The sequence below is a fragment of the Muscardinus avellanarius genome, assembly GCF_963383645.1.
Source record: "Muscardinus avellanarius genome assembly, chromosome: 11".
NCBI lineage: Eukaryota > Metazoa > Chordata > Mammalia > Rodentia > Gliridae > Muscardinus > Muscardinus avellanarius.
The window spans coordinates 80,962,128-80,974,239 of NC_137797.1; the positions used below are offsets into that span (position 1 = coordinate 80,962,128).

Below are 12,112 nucleotides of genomic sequence, written 5' to 3' on the forward strand. Positions count from 1 at the left end.
CTAAGTAGCTGAGGATCTCTGGGAACCATTATCCTTGGTCTCTGCTTCCCGAATGCTGGGATTATAAGTGTGCGCCACCACACTCAGCTTTCAAGGCTAATTTTTAGTCTTTTTTATTGTTTTGTTTTGTTTTATTTATTTATTTTATTTTGTTGTGTTACTGGGGGTGGAACCCAGGGGCTTTGCTACCTCTGGGCTATACTCCCAGACATATTTTTTACTTTATTCGGAAACAGGGTCTCACTAAGTTGCTGGGAGTCTCACTAAGTAGCTGAGGCTTGCTTCAAACCTGCGTGATCCTCCTGTCTCAGTCTCCCACGTGCTGGGATTACAAGCATGCACCACCACGCCCAGCTTCAAGGATAATTTTTAAAAGAGGCAAGTGAGAACTTCCTGGAAGATGGCAACCGAGAAAAGCAGGGTTTATGAGTCCTGCGAAAACTTGATCTCTATTGCCACAAAATCAGTGCTTTTCATAGCCAGAAAACACTATCAACAGAGAAATTAAAAATGTAAACACAAGGGACACAGAAAAAAAGACTAGAACAACCAGAGACCAGAAATCAAGCCCATAATGCGGCTCTGAACCGTGTAGGCACCATCTTCCCTCACAGTGCCAGCCTTCAGAGAGGAAAGGTAAACAAGGAGCTGAAGTGAGCAGCTGCGAATCATTTGGGTGTAATTCAGCAGTTCTTTCAGCAGAAAGAACATCTAAAACTCCCAGAGGCCAAGCTCATCATGCCTTCCAGGGACTCAGAACAGCTCAAAACCAGAAAAGAAATACGCCAGCCTCACGGCTGAGGGCATGACAACGGCACCATATTGACATGACAACGGGCATGACAACGGCACCAGTGACAGCGAGTTCACTGAGCCCCGCGACAGCTCCTGATCAGCACGCACAATAACCATGAGTGAAATTATGGCCCCTTAAGGAGAAATACCTGTATTGCACTCCCAGGGACTTGCGCAGCTGTGATAATCTCCCTGGGTCTGAGATTTTGCAGTCCAACCCAGTGAAGAAGTAGCAGTGGCAGCGATAACACACCTTAGTCACAGCTCCCCATGAAAAAAGGTCCAGCTCAGCATCCCCACAGTCTTGCACAGCCTCAATTAACTCCCTGGGTCTGAGATTTTGAGATACAACCCAGTAAAGGAGTAGTGGGGGCTGAGATTACCACAGACTCAAGATCCAAAGCACCCCAAGTGAAGTCGTGGTGACCTGGGGAAGAACCTAGAGAAGGCACAGACTTCTGAAATCATGGGAAAGAGGAACAATAGAGCAATGAATGCCCACAACCCCATATTATCAGAACCTGATAACACAGGAATTCAGAGATCTCCAGAAGATCAAATCAGGAATATAACTGTAGAAATAATACAGGACCTTCAAAAAGAATTTAGAGAGAGTCTAAAAGAAATAAAGGATGCAATCATTGAGGTAAAGGCATCAATTCAAACTATAAACAATCGATTAGATGGAGAATAGAATCTCGCTCCTAGAAGATGATCACTCCAGAAACGAACACATAATTTATAACTTAGAAAAAAAATCAGACAGCAGGAATCTGACATTTAAGAAATATGGGCCCATTTTAAGAAAGCTAACCTAAGAATAATTGGAATAGAGGAGGGAAAAGAAGGTGAAACCAAAGGGATCAATAATCTCTTCAAAGAAATAATAACAGAAAATTTTCCAAACATAGAGCAAGAGGTCCAGGAAACTTACAGAACTCCCTTTAGACAGAATCAAAGAAGAGGTTCCCCACACCACATAATTGTCAAAATGACCAATGTGGAAGCCAAGGAGAGAATCTTAAAGACAACAAAAACAAAAGGCCAAGTGACATTCAGAGGCAAACAAATTAGAATCACTCCAGACTTCCCAAGCCAAGTCATGGAAGTCAGAAGGGCTTGGAGTAACATATTCCAAACTCTGAAAGAAAACAACTTCCAGCCAAAAATTTCCTACCCAGCAAAACTATCTATCAAATTAGATGGGGAAATAAGAAGCTTCCATGACAAACAGAAACTGAAGGAATTTATGTCTTCAAAACCAGCGCTGGAGAAAATACTCAAAGAGATTAACTACAAAGAAGAAATAGGTAACACACACCAGAACCAGAGAAACAAGATTTTCCATCCAGCAGACAACTAAGCAAAGAAGAATAAACAGTATTTCAAACAAATAAAATCTTAACATGTTAGGAATTAAAAGTTATCTCTCAATAATCGCACTGAATGTAAATGGCCTCAATTCCCCAATAAAAAGACATAAAGTGACAAAATGGATTAAAAACTAGAATACATCCATCTGTTGCCTACAGGAAACACACTTTACAAGTAAAGAGAATAACAAACTCAAGGTAAAGGGATGGAGCAAGGTAATTCATGTTAAGCAGCCATCCTAACAAATGTGAAGTAGTATTTCACTATAGTTTTTATTTGTATTTCCTTAATGATTAGTTATATTATGATGAGTGATATTCAAGTGCATATTAGTTATATAAAAATCTTTGGAGATTCATTATTTATTTTAGTCTTTTACCTATTTCTAAATTGTACTGTTTGCTTTAATTGTTGCTAATTTTTAGAATTTCTATTTGGAATATTAATATACCTTCAGATATAGCATTTGGAAATATTTTATCCTATTCTATTGGTAACTTAACTCTGTTTACATTGTCTTTGGATGTACAATACTTTTATTTTTTAGGAAGTTTGTTTATTCTTTTGTTGCCTGTGCCTTTAAAATCATATCCAAGAAATCACTGCCAATTTCAATATTGTGAAGTTTTATGACCCAGGTTTTCTTTTAAAAGTTTATAGTCTTAAGATTTACATTTAGGTCTTTTATCTATTTTGAGTTAATATTTATTTATGGTGTTAGGTACAGGTCCAATTTTATTCTTTTTTATGTAATTATTGTTTTACAACAATATTTAGTGAAAAGATTATTATTTCCTTCACCAAATGTTCTTGGAAACCTTGTCAAAAATAACTTGACTGTATATGGAAGAATTTATTTCTAGGCTTTTTATTTTACTCCACTGGTTTATATATCTGCCTTTATAGCAGTACTACACTGTTTCAATTATTTGTAGCTTTATAAGGTTTGAAATCAGAAAATGTACATCTTCTAGCTTTGTTCTTTTTTGAGATTGTTTTGGGTATTTAGAGTTCATATTTCATGTTAGGATAGATTTTTTTCTGAAAAAAAAGTATGATAGTTTCACCTTAAAAAAAAAAAAAGGAAAAATATCCTCTGGTAAGAAAGGAAGCAAAAAAAAATATTGAAATGTTATCTCTAAGTGATCAAAAGTTTGATATCAGACAAATGAATCTGTTATGTGAGATCATCATTGTTAATTTTGGATAAATTGCTATAATATTAGATACCAACCACTAAGGCAAGCATGGGAAGGAGGGATAGGGAGGGAATGGGGGGGTCGGGTAGGGGCTAATTGGGTGATGTGTGCATGTATGTCTACACAAGTCTTTTATCCCATTATGATGTATGAATACAGTGCACCAATAAAAAATAAATAAATAAAGGAGGCAAATGATAAAATCAATCATCTTTGAAAAAGCCATTATCTGTTTTTCTTGTAGCACTGTAAACAAGATTAAATAGTAATTTGCAATAAAATTAATTGTTCAGGAAGAATAAGTACCAGTACACATTTAAGAAATGCCGCTTCTGACCCCTTCTCCAGGAGAGTCTGAGGCATACATATTACAAGAGAAATTTTGTTTTGGCCAACTCTAGTGCATTTAGCTAGTTTTTATTGCATTATTTTGTATTACATTACACTTGAGGTTGTTGTTTGTGTTCAGGTTCTTTTAGTGTTGTGAAGTAATAATTTGGAAACCCTTTAAACATTAAACATTAAACATGCCTCTTTTAAACATTAGCCTTGAAAGCCGAGTGTGGCGGCACACACTTGTAATCCCAGCATTCTGAAGGCAGAGACCAAGGATTATGTTTCCCAGAGAGTCTCATCTACTTAGTGAGGCCCTTCGCAACTCTTTCTAAAATAAAAATAGGGCTGGTGTGTCACCTGGAGGTACAATGCTTCTGGGTTCCATTCCCAGTACCACAAAAAGAAATAAACATTAGCCTTGACAAAACACAATTTTTTGTCAAAAATTCTACCATATCTCCTGGTCCATGCTTTGATATTGAAAACTATACATTAAACATGTCTAGAAAGAGATTCATATCAAGCTCTACACATTGTGAGTTAAGTATTCCTCACAGTTCTCACTCTTGTCTATTTATAGTCTCAGTTTCATTCATGATCATATGTAGTTACTTTTTTTTCTGATCTGGGGATGGAACCCAGGGGCATTCCACACCTGAGCTATACTCTCCACCTTATTTTTATTCTTTATTTTGAAACAGGGTCTGACTAAGTTGATGAGGGCCTCACTAAATAACTGAGGCTGTCCGCAAAGCGTGATATCCTCCTTTCTCAGCCTCCCAAATGCTGGGATTACAAACATGTGCTACCATGCCCAGCTAGAAATTATTCTTAAGAGTATTTCCATTTTCTTGTCCAGTTTTAAATTCATACATACATATGTTTACTTTTAGGTATTTCTTAATCTGTCAACAGTACCCACCCTTCAAATCAGGGATTATTTGTGTGTGTGTGTGTGTGTGTGTGTGTGTGTGTGTGTGTGGTACTGGGGTTCCTGGAAACCCTTCTACCTCCAGGCTACATTCCCAGACCTATTATATATATAATAATAATAATTTGGAAACAGGGTCTCTTAAGTCAGCGAGACTGGCTTCAAACCATCATGATCCTCCTGTCTCCTCCTCCCAAGCACGGGGATTACAAGCGTGCGCCACCATGCCCGGCTACTCAGGGATTTTTTTTTCCTCCATTTTTTGCTTTCACCATATACAAACAGATGCTTATAATGTATGAGGTGTAGTAACTCAATTTTTATTATACTGACAAAAATTAATTTGAAATATGCATTATTCTTCCATTTTTAAGAATCTCTAAATCCAAAAGTACTCATGCATTTATACTTTTATTGCAATTAAATTAAATCTAAGCAAGTTTACCTTTACATGAAGCTTAATCCTTATATGTAAATGATATAATGAATAAATTCTTTTATTCTTTTACCCCTTTATTCCTCAAATATTGATTATTTATTCTATGCTAGACATTATACAATTAGTTGTATATCAAATATTATTATATAATTGAATAAATATTTGCACTGTAATGCACATTTGTGATTTCACTTGATAGATAAGTGTTAAAATTCAGAGTTTTCTACTTAGAAAAACTCTTACAGCACCCAAATTCAGAGAGAAATGTAATAGACTATAAAAGACAAGCATTTCTTTTTTCCTGTGAGTAAATAAAGGAGTTAACATTTCTATAGTCATGAACTTAAAATCTTTAGTGTAGTAAAACTGATGTATTAAATAATAGTGGATCAAAATTGAATTACTTGGATATATTTTGTTTAATACAATTTATTTAAATTACAAATCTTTTTTTTTTTTCAGTACTGGGGATGGACCCAGGAACATTCTAACTCTGACTATACCCCAAGCCTTACTGTTTCATTTTTTATTTTGAAACAAGGGTTCAGTAAGTTGTGGAGGACCTCAGTAAATAGCTGAGGCTGTCTGTGAACCATGATCCTCCCAGCTCAGCTTCTCAAGTACTGGGATTACAAGTGTGTGCCACCATACCGGACTCACGAATCTATTTTATAATCTTCAAGTACAATATTAAAGTTAAGGTTCACGACAAGCTCTATGAAGGAGATGGCACAGAGTTATTATCCATAAATTTTAAATGACAAAATTAAGATAGACATGTCCAAGTTTACTTGACATAGTGAAAACTAATTCCCAGATTGTCACTAGTACAATAGGGTTTACAACTATAAATAGTTGCATTTACAACATTTTTAGAGGCTCAAAACTGAACAACAGATTCTTTTGTACCCCCAATCCAGTGAAGTTCTAGTCTGTGAAACACAAAACCTTAATGTGACTTCACTAAGGAGGAAGGAAGACGCGTGGGACAGAAATGGTATCTATTGGTTGGAGGAGATTTGTATCATGCTAGAAGGTATCATCTAGCCGCTAATAACATAAACTGACAAGCGGAGATAAAAAGTTACTCAGAATTCACTCTGTGGTTGATAATGTTTCCTGGACTCTTACAAACCAATTTAGTTTTGTTTTTTGTCCATGCGAACACGTGCGTCTTTATCAGCTTGAAGAGGTCACTGGTTCTGTTGGTTTAATAGTTTTAAGCTTCTACCAACCTTGTTTCCTTTCATGAAATGCTTCATTCGGCACGGTGGTTAAAAAGCCACAGAGACTGAAATCAAGACTTATTTTAGATAAATCCCGGAGCCCATTTCTTGAAAATCAATCTTCCTTTCTCATTGACTGTAATTTCTTAGGTAATTGCATGCAGTCTCATGACTTTGAGAACAATGCATGCAATGCAAAACCACAAATTGATATTCCTTGCTTAGGTGCCACCCTGAGCTTCACACACAAAGAACAGCCAACGTGACCTCCATTTGGAAGTTTAACAGATTCTTCACATTTACATATTTACACCTGTTCCTCCAACCTAAGAAGTGGCAACTTGGCACAGGAACTCATGACAAAAGCGTTCAGGCCATATTCCACCTCACAAAAAGTCCACCAGCAAGACCTCGTGGCTTCATTTACACATTATATCTAGAATTTAACTAAAACATATCCTTAATTAAGTATAGAATTAATATGTTTTACTTATCTAGACTCTGTCCAGAATAACCTTCCACCTGCACTGCCTCCACTCTGATACAACACACGCTACCTAGATCTTTGCAACACCTCTGTGGTCACCCGACAACAGATTCTTTACACCTCAGTCCAGTAAAGTCTTACGCTGCAAATACCAAACCTCTATTTAACTGCATCCGGGGGTAAGGAAGTTTGACGGTACAGAGATGGTACATATTGGTCCTACAACAGGCTTTTACTCTTGCTGCCATATCTTGCCTGGCATGTTCTTTGCTAACACATTTGGATTGCCTGCTCCTTCATTTCCTTCAGGCATTTACTCAAAGAGCACTTCTCAATGAGGCTCATTCTAAAAGTTCCACCATCTTCTCAACACTTACTCTTTCCTTCCTTGCATTATGACCCTCCCTAGCCCTTACCTGTCAATATTAAACATGCTGTATCTTTTTACTATTTGTCTTACATATTATCTGTCCCAGCAGAAGGTCTCTGAGGACTGACAGCCTTTTCAGTTTTGCTCTGTTGAGGTATTACTGCAGTATGAACACTCCCTGGTACGTGAAAAATGCTCATGAGGGATTTGCTGAGTCAGTGAGTGATAGAATGAAGGAATGAAGCACATCCAGTTTTATGAATGGTCAAATATAGTTCCTGGCTATTTATGGTCATTACCTTGTTTGGGAACATGCTTTGAAGATGGGATGGATTTTATTCATTGACTTAGCAACTCCACAAGAAAAGGCCTTATTCTCTCACTTAAAGGTTATTACATTTTAAATTTTATAGCTCTTCCTGTATTTATCAAGAAATTATCCTTCTCTAATTATAGATAAAACTACCAAAATGTATATTGGAGAAAATTATAATTGGAGAAATTTTATATATATACCAAATATAAAATTTACATGGAATGCATATATGGATTATTTTATATGAAATACATATATATATATATGCACAGACATAAAATTGATATATTCCACAAAATTATTTATAATGCCTCTTGTGTTTCATTCTCTATAGAGATATTTAAAGTTAATTTATGATGTAAAGAGTATAAGACATTGTTTCATTGTAAAAATGATACTTATATATTATCCCAAGAAAAGATTAAATAAAAACAAATAAAAATAAGTATATGAAGCATCCTTTTTAAATTAGCACTTTAATGGCTTTCATTTTTGCCATATCAAATTACAGAACCTATCTATATATTGTGAATTTAGCCTTATCACAGATGACACTTAATTTTGCCTTTTTCCTAAAGTGATGGCTGTTTTTGCACATTAGCATTCCTAAAAAGATTACTAATTTATTATGTCTTTGTCCTTTTCTAGTATTTAGATACAGTCCATAGTATATCACAGATATTAAATTACTAAAATAATGATTAATTATATAACAGTTCTTAATTTTGTTCTATTTTAGAAATAATTCCCAGATCATTTATCATAATTTCTCTTTTGGAAAACAATTAGTGAGGTCATAATCCAACATATATATTAATTAAGAACTGAAATGATTATCAATCCTTGCTCATAGGGCCAAGTAACTAACGTGCCAATAATGGAAGTGTCTATAATCTCTAAAAGTGATTAGAAAGTTATGTAAATACTGAGCTTCAGTTAATAATAAGCCATGATTACAAGGCTACTTAAGTAAATAACATTATTAATTTTATTGCTAGAAATTGGAAAAGTGCCTATTACATTTCATAGATGATTAGTGTCTCAGAGGAGCTATTACCTGGGAAATGGTATGGAGGGTCACAGAGAAGCACCATCCCTTTCCCCTCTTTCACTCTGACCTCAGGACGATCCTCAGGTGGGAAAGGATCAAGATCTAATCACAAGAGGAAAAAAAAAGAAGAAAAACATTCATTCATCCTGTTTCTTATCAATAGAAAGAAAGATAGTATTGCACTTTACTTTTCAGTAACTGACGCACTTGTGAGATACAGTACCTCCCGGTTGGGTGAAGTCTATGAAAATCAACTCCTGGTTTTCACATGTCAGGATAGGCAAAGACTATTGAAGAGTTCTGTCATGAGAATAAAACTACAGATTTTGGTAGCAGCCTACATAAGAATTTTGATGACTCTGAGGATTACAGTTATTCTAAAAACTTTTGCTTCAAATTTAGGAAGAATCTCAGCAAGGAATATAATGGGATTCAACAAATCAATGCCTATAAATTAAGTAAAAAGAAATACTTTAAAGAAACAGACTAACTTGAGCGTCTATATTTCCCTTCCTGGGGAGAATTTGAATATTAAAAGCAATAAGAGTGAAACCTTAGTTATAGAAGATGAAAGTGACTAAGTAAGCTCTCACTTCTTTTCAGAATCTGGATTTGCCTTGGTTGTTTTGTTCTTTACTTTTCCCTACATGTTTGGAACTCACATTTTGCTTGATTCTTTAATCCTGGACCACTGAGAGTCTTCCTTTCTTTTACAGATACTTATTTTATTTCAGGCCTGTCTCTCCTTTTGTTCCTTATCTGTGATCTGCCCCCAATTTATAATATCTGTTTTTAACCTTTTTAATATATTGTTTGCCCCTGAAAATCCATCTATTCTTGTTGTTACCTTTCTGCAGAGGAGCCTTGAAACTGACTTCTTTAGTCCCAATATCTCACATTAATGCTATAGCTATCCTCAGTTGCTTACATGACATTTCAGTTGGAATCATTTTGTTTTGCCATAACCTCCATGTAAAACGACTATTGAAACACGTCCTTCCTTGAGCCGGGCGTGGTGGCGCACGCTTGTAATCCCAGCATTTGGGAGGCTGAGACTGGAGGATCGTGGTTTGAGGTCAGCCTCGGCTACTTAGTGAGGCTCTCTGCAACTTAGTGAGACCCTGTTTTAAAATAAAGAATAAAAAATAGGGCAGAGGATGTAGCTTGGAGGTCAAATGCCTCTTGGTTCCATCCCCAGACCCGCAAAAAAAAAAGAAAGAAAGAAAGAAAGAAAGAAAGAAAGAAAGAAAGAAAGAAAGAAAGAAAGAAAGAAAGAAAGAAAAAAGAAAAAACAAAGAAATGCTTCCTCCCATCTTTGAAATTAGTTTTTCTTGCTTCCATCCCATTTTTAATGAGAGAAGAATGTTTCTGCCATTAGATCTCTCTTGGGGAAAAAATGTTTAGTGCCTGCTTCAGTGTCATGCTTGTTTCTTCAAGTTTAGTATACATTGTTTACATTTCACTTTTACACACTAACTTTATTGGAGGGTACTAGAGATAGAACCCAGGGGTATTCTACCTCTAAGCAACATCCTCCAGCCCTATTTTTAATTCTTTATTTTGAAACAGGGTCTCACTGAGTTGCAGAGGGCCTCACTAAGTAGCTGAGGCTGTCCGCGAACCGCAGTCCTCCGGTCTCAGCCTCCCGAATGCCGGGATTACAAGCGTGCACCACCAGGCTTGGTGTACCACGCTAATTGAATCTTACTATTCTTCCTAATCCTGTCTCAATCTCGCCAGGTGATCACTACCATGTTAGATTTCTTAAAATATTGTTTTCATCCTATGTTCTATTTTGCCAAATATGTAAATACCAACTTAGAAAGTCATTAAATGGAGCCCGTCTAATTTATATCCCAATGTGTAATTTTCTTTCAGAACAACCTCTTTTAATTCAACACAGTATTTCTCATTTTTTTTTAATTTTTCTCTCTTTCTTTGGTACTAGGGATTGAACCCGAGACATTGCTTCTCCAAGTTACACCACAAACCCAATTTTATTTTTTCACTTTGAAATAGAATCTTGCTAAGTTGGTAAGGCTAAACTCGAACTTGCAATACTCTAGTCTTAGCCTCCCAAATACTAGGATTACAAGCGTGTGCTACTGTGGCCAGCTAAATCTTTTAAATTATTATCCCCCACAAAGTAGAAAGTTTTTATTTAATTTAAATTTAAAATAAATAATTGCATTAATTAAATGTAATTTAATTTATTTCGACTAAGAGAACTTAAACATAAAGGAATAAATAGAGTGGAGGAATGATACATTGGGTTGAGCATTGACAAGCCATAAACCATTATGCTATCATATCTAAGATATTTTCTCTCTTGAAAACCAATTTTCCCTTCGTTAAAGATGCTAAAGCCCTGTCCTGAATGCATGGCTTAGCGCTTCCAGTGATACTAACTGGAGAGTCATTTGAGACCCTTGTAACTTGGGGAGACTGTTTCACAATGCAAAATTAAAAGGGCTGGGGTATGGCTCAGAGTTAGAATACCCCTGGTAAACTCAGAGTAGCACTAATTGACATCTGTCTTGAAAATCCTGAGAGAATTCCTATATTTTAATTTAACCTTCAAAATATTTACAATTTACAATTTACAATTTACAATTGTCTCACCCACCACAACCTGCCACCTATGTGTGGGGAGGGAATATGTCTTCTTCAACAACCCACATTATGAGCATTCAGTACTTTTGTTGGGATGGCGAGGCAAGGACATCCTTTTCACTGGAAGTAAGTAGAAGGATTTTGGTAGAGAAAAAAATCAAAGGTGGTTGTCACAGCATTACTCCTCTAGTTTATTTTGTATCCATAATAATTAAGGCACATCTGATTTTCATCTTCCCTGAATAAACTTGCCCTTTTTCAAAATTTACAGTTACTTACATCCAAAACTCAGGGTTGCTTCAGTACTTCTGACCATCCCATAGTTATTTGAGGCCAGGCAGTAGTATATTCCAGCATCTTTCTGTTTGTCTGGATTGTTGATGACAAGGTTTCCTCCCACCATACTGTATCGATCACTTGTCAGATCAACATCCCCATTATTCATTCTCCATCTAGGAGAAAAAAAAGACACCAATATCAATGTCGTTATCATAGGTCATAAAGCCTAGAACTCAGACTAGGCTAACATTGTTCTAAAATAATTTAGGGACAGCTCCATGTGAAGTCAGATGATTAAGTATATGACTCAAGGTGACATTTTTCATACTCTGTAACTCTGAATATTTGGGATCTTGATTTATAACTTAGTTGTGATACCAAGAAGTACATTTTAGAATACATGACATATTTCCTTTTCTTAAATGAGGTATCCCAACTGACAAACATTTCATTGAGCTTTACTTTATAAATTGATTTCTTAGCAGGTATGTTATAATTGATAACAATCTATATACTAGAAAGATTCATACATATCCAGATAAGTTGTATAAAATATTTAAAGCATTACTCCAGCAGAAATAAAACTTAAAAGATCAATATCTGATGCTAAATACCAGTGCAATTTTTCACCAAAACAAGTTGAAATTCTGCTCAGTGGATGAGGTTTTTTGCTCAGTCGATGGTATATTCTGACCA

At 35.7% G+C, this 12,112-nt stretch overlaps 1 protein-coding gene across 3 annotated transcripts in view; it reads right to left on the minus strand.

The window, feature by feature from the left end:
- CNTN1 (contactin 1) overlaps positions 1-12,112 on the minus strand; it is a gene marked incomplete at both ends in the record, with an annotated part of 193,938 nt that overhangs the window by 166,600 nt on the left and 15,226 nt on the right. For all 3 annotated transcript variants that reach the window (XM_080705114.1, XM_080705115.1, XM_080705116.1), the window contains 2 exons: positions 8,531-8,626; positions 11,417-11,589. In XM_080705114.1, the coding sequence (XP_080561240.1) occupies positions 8,531-8,626; positions 11,417-11,589 (269 nt within the window). The remainder of the gene's footprint in view (positions 1-8,530; positions 8,627-11,416; positions 11,590-12,112) is intronic.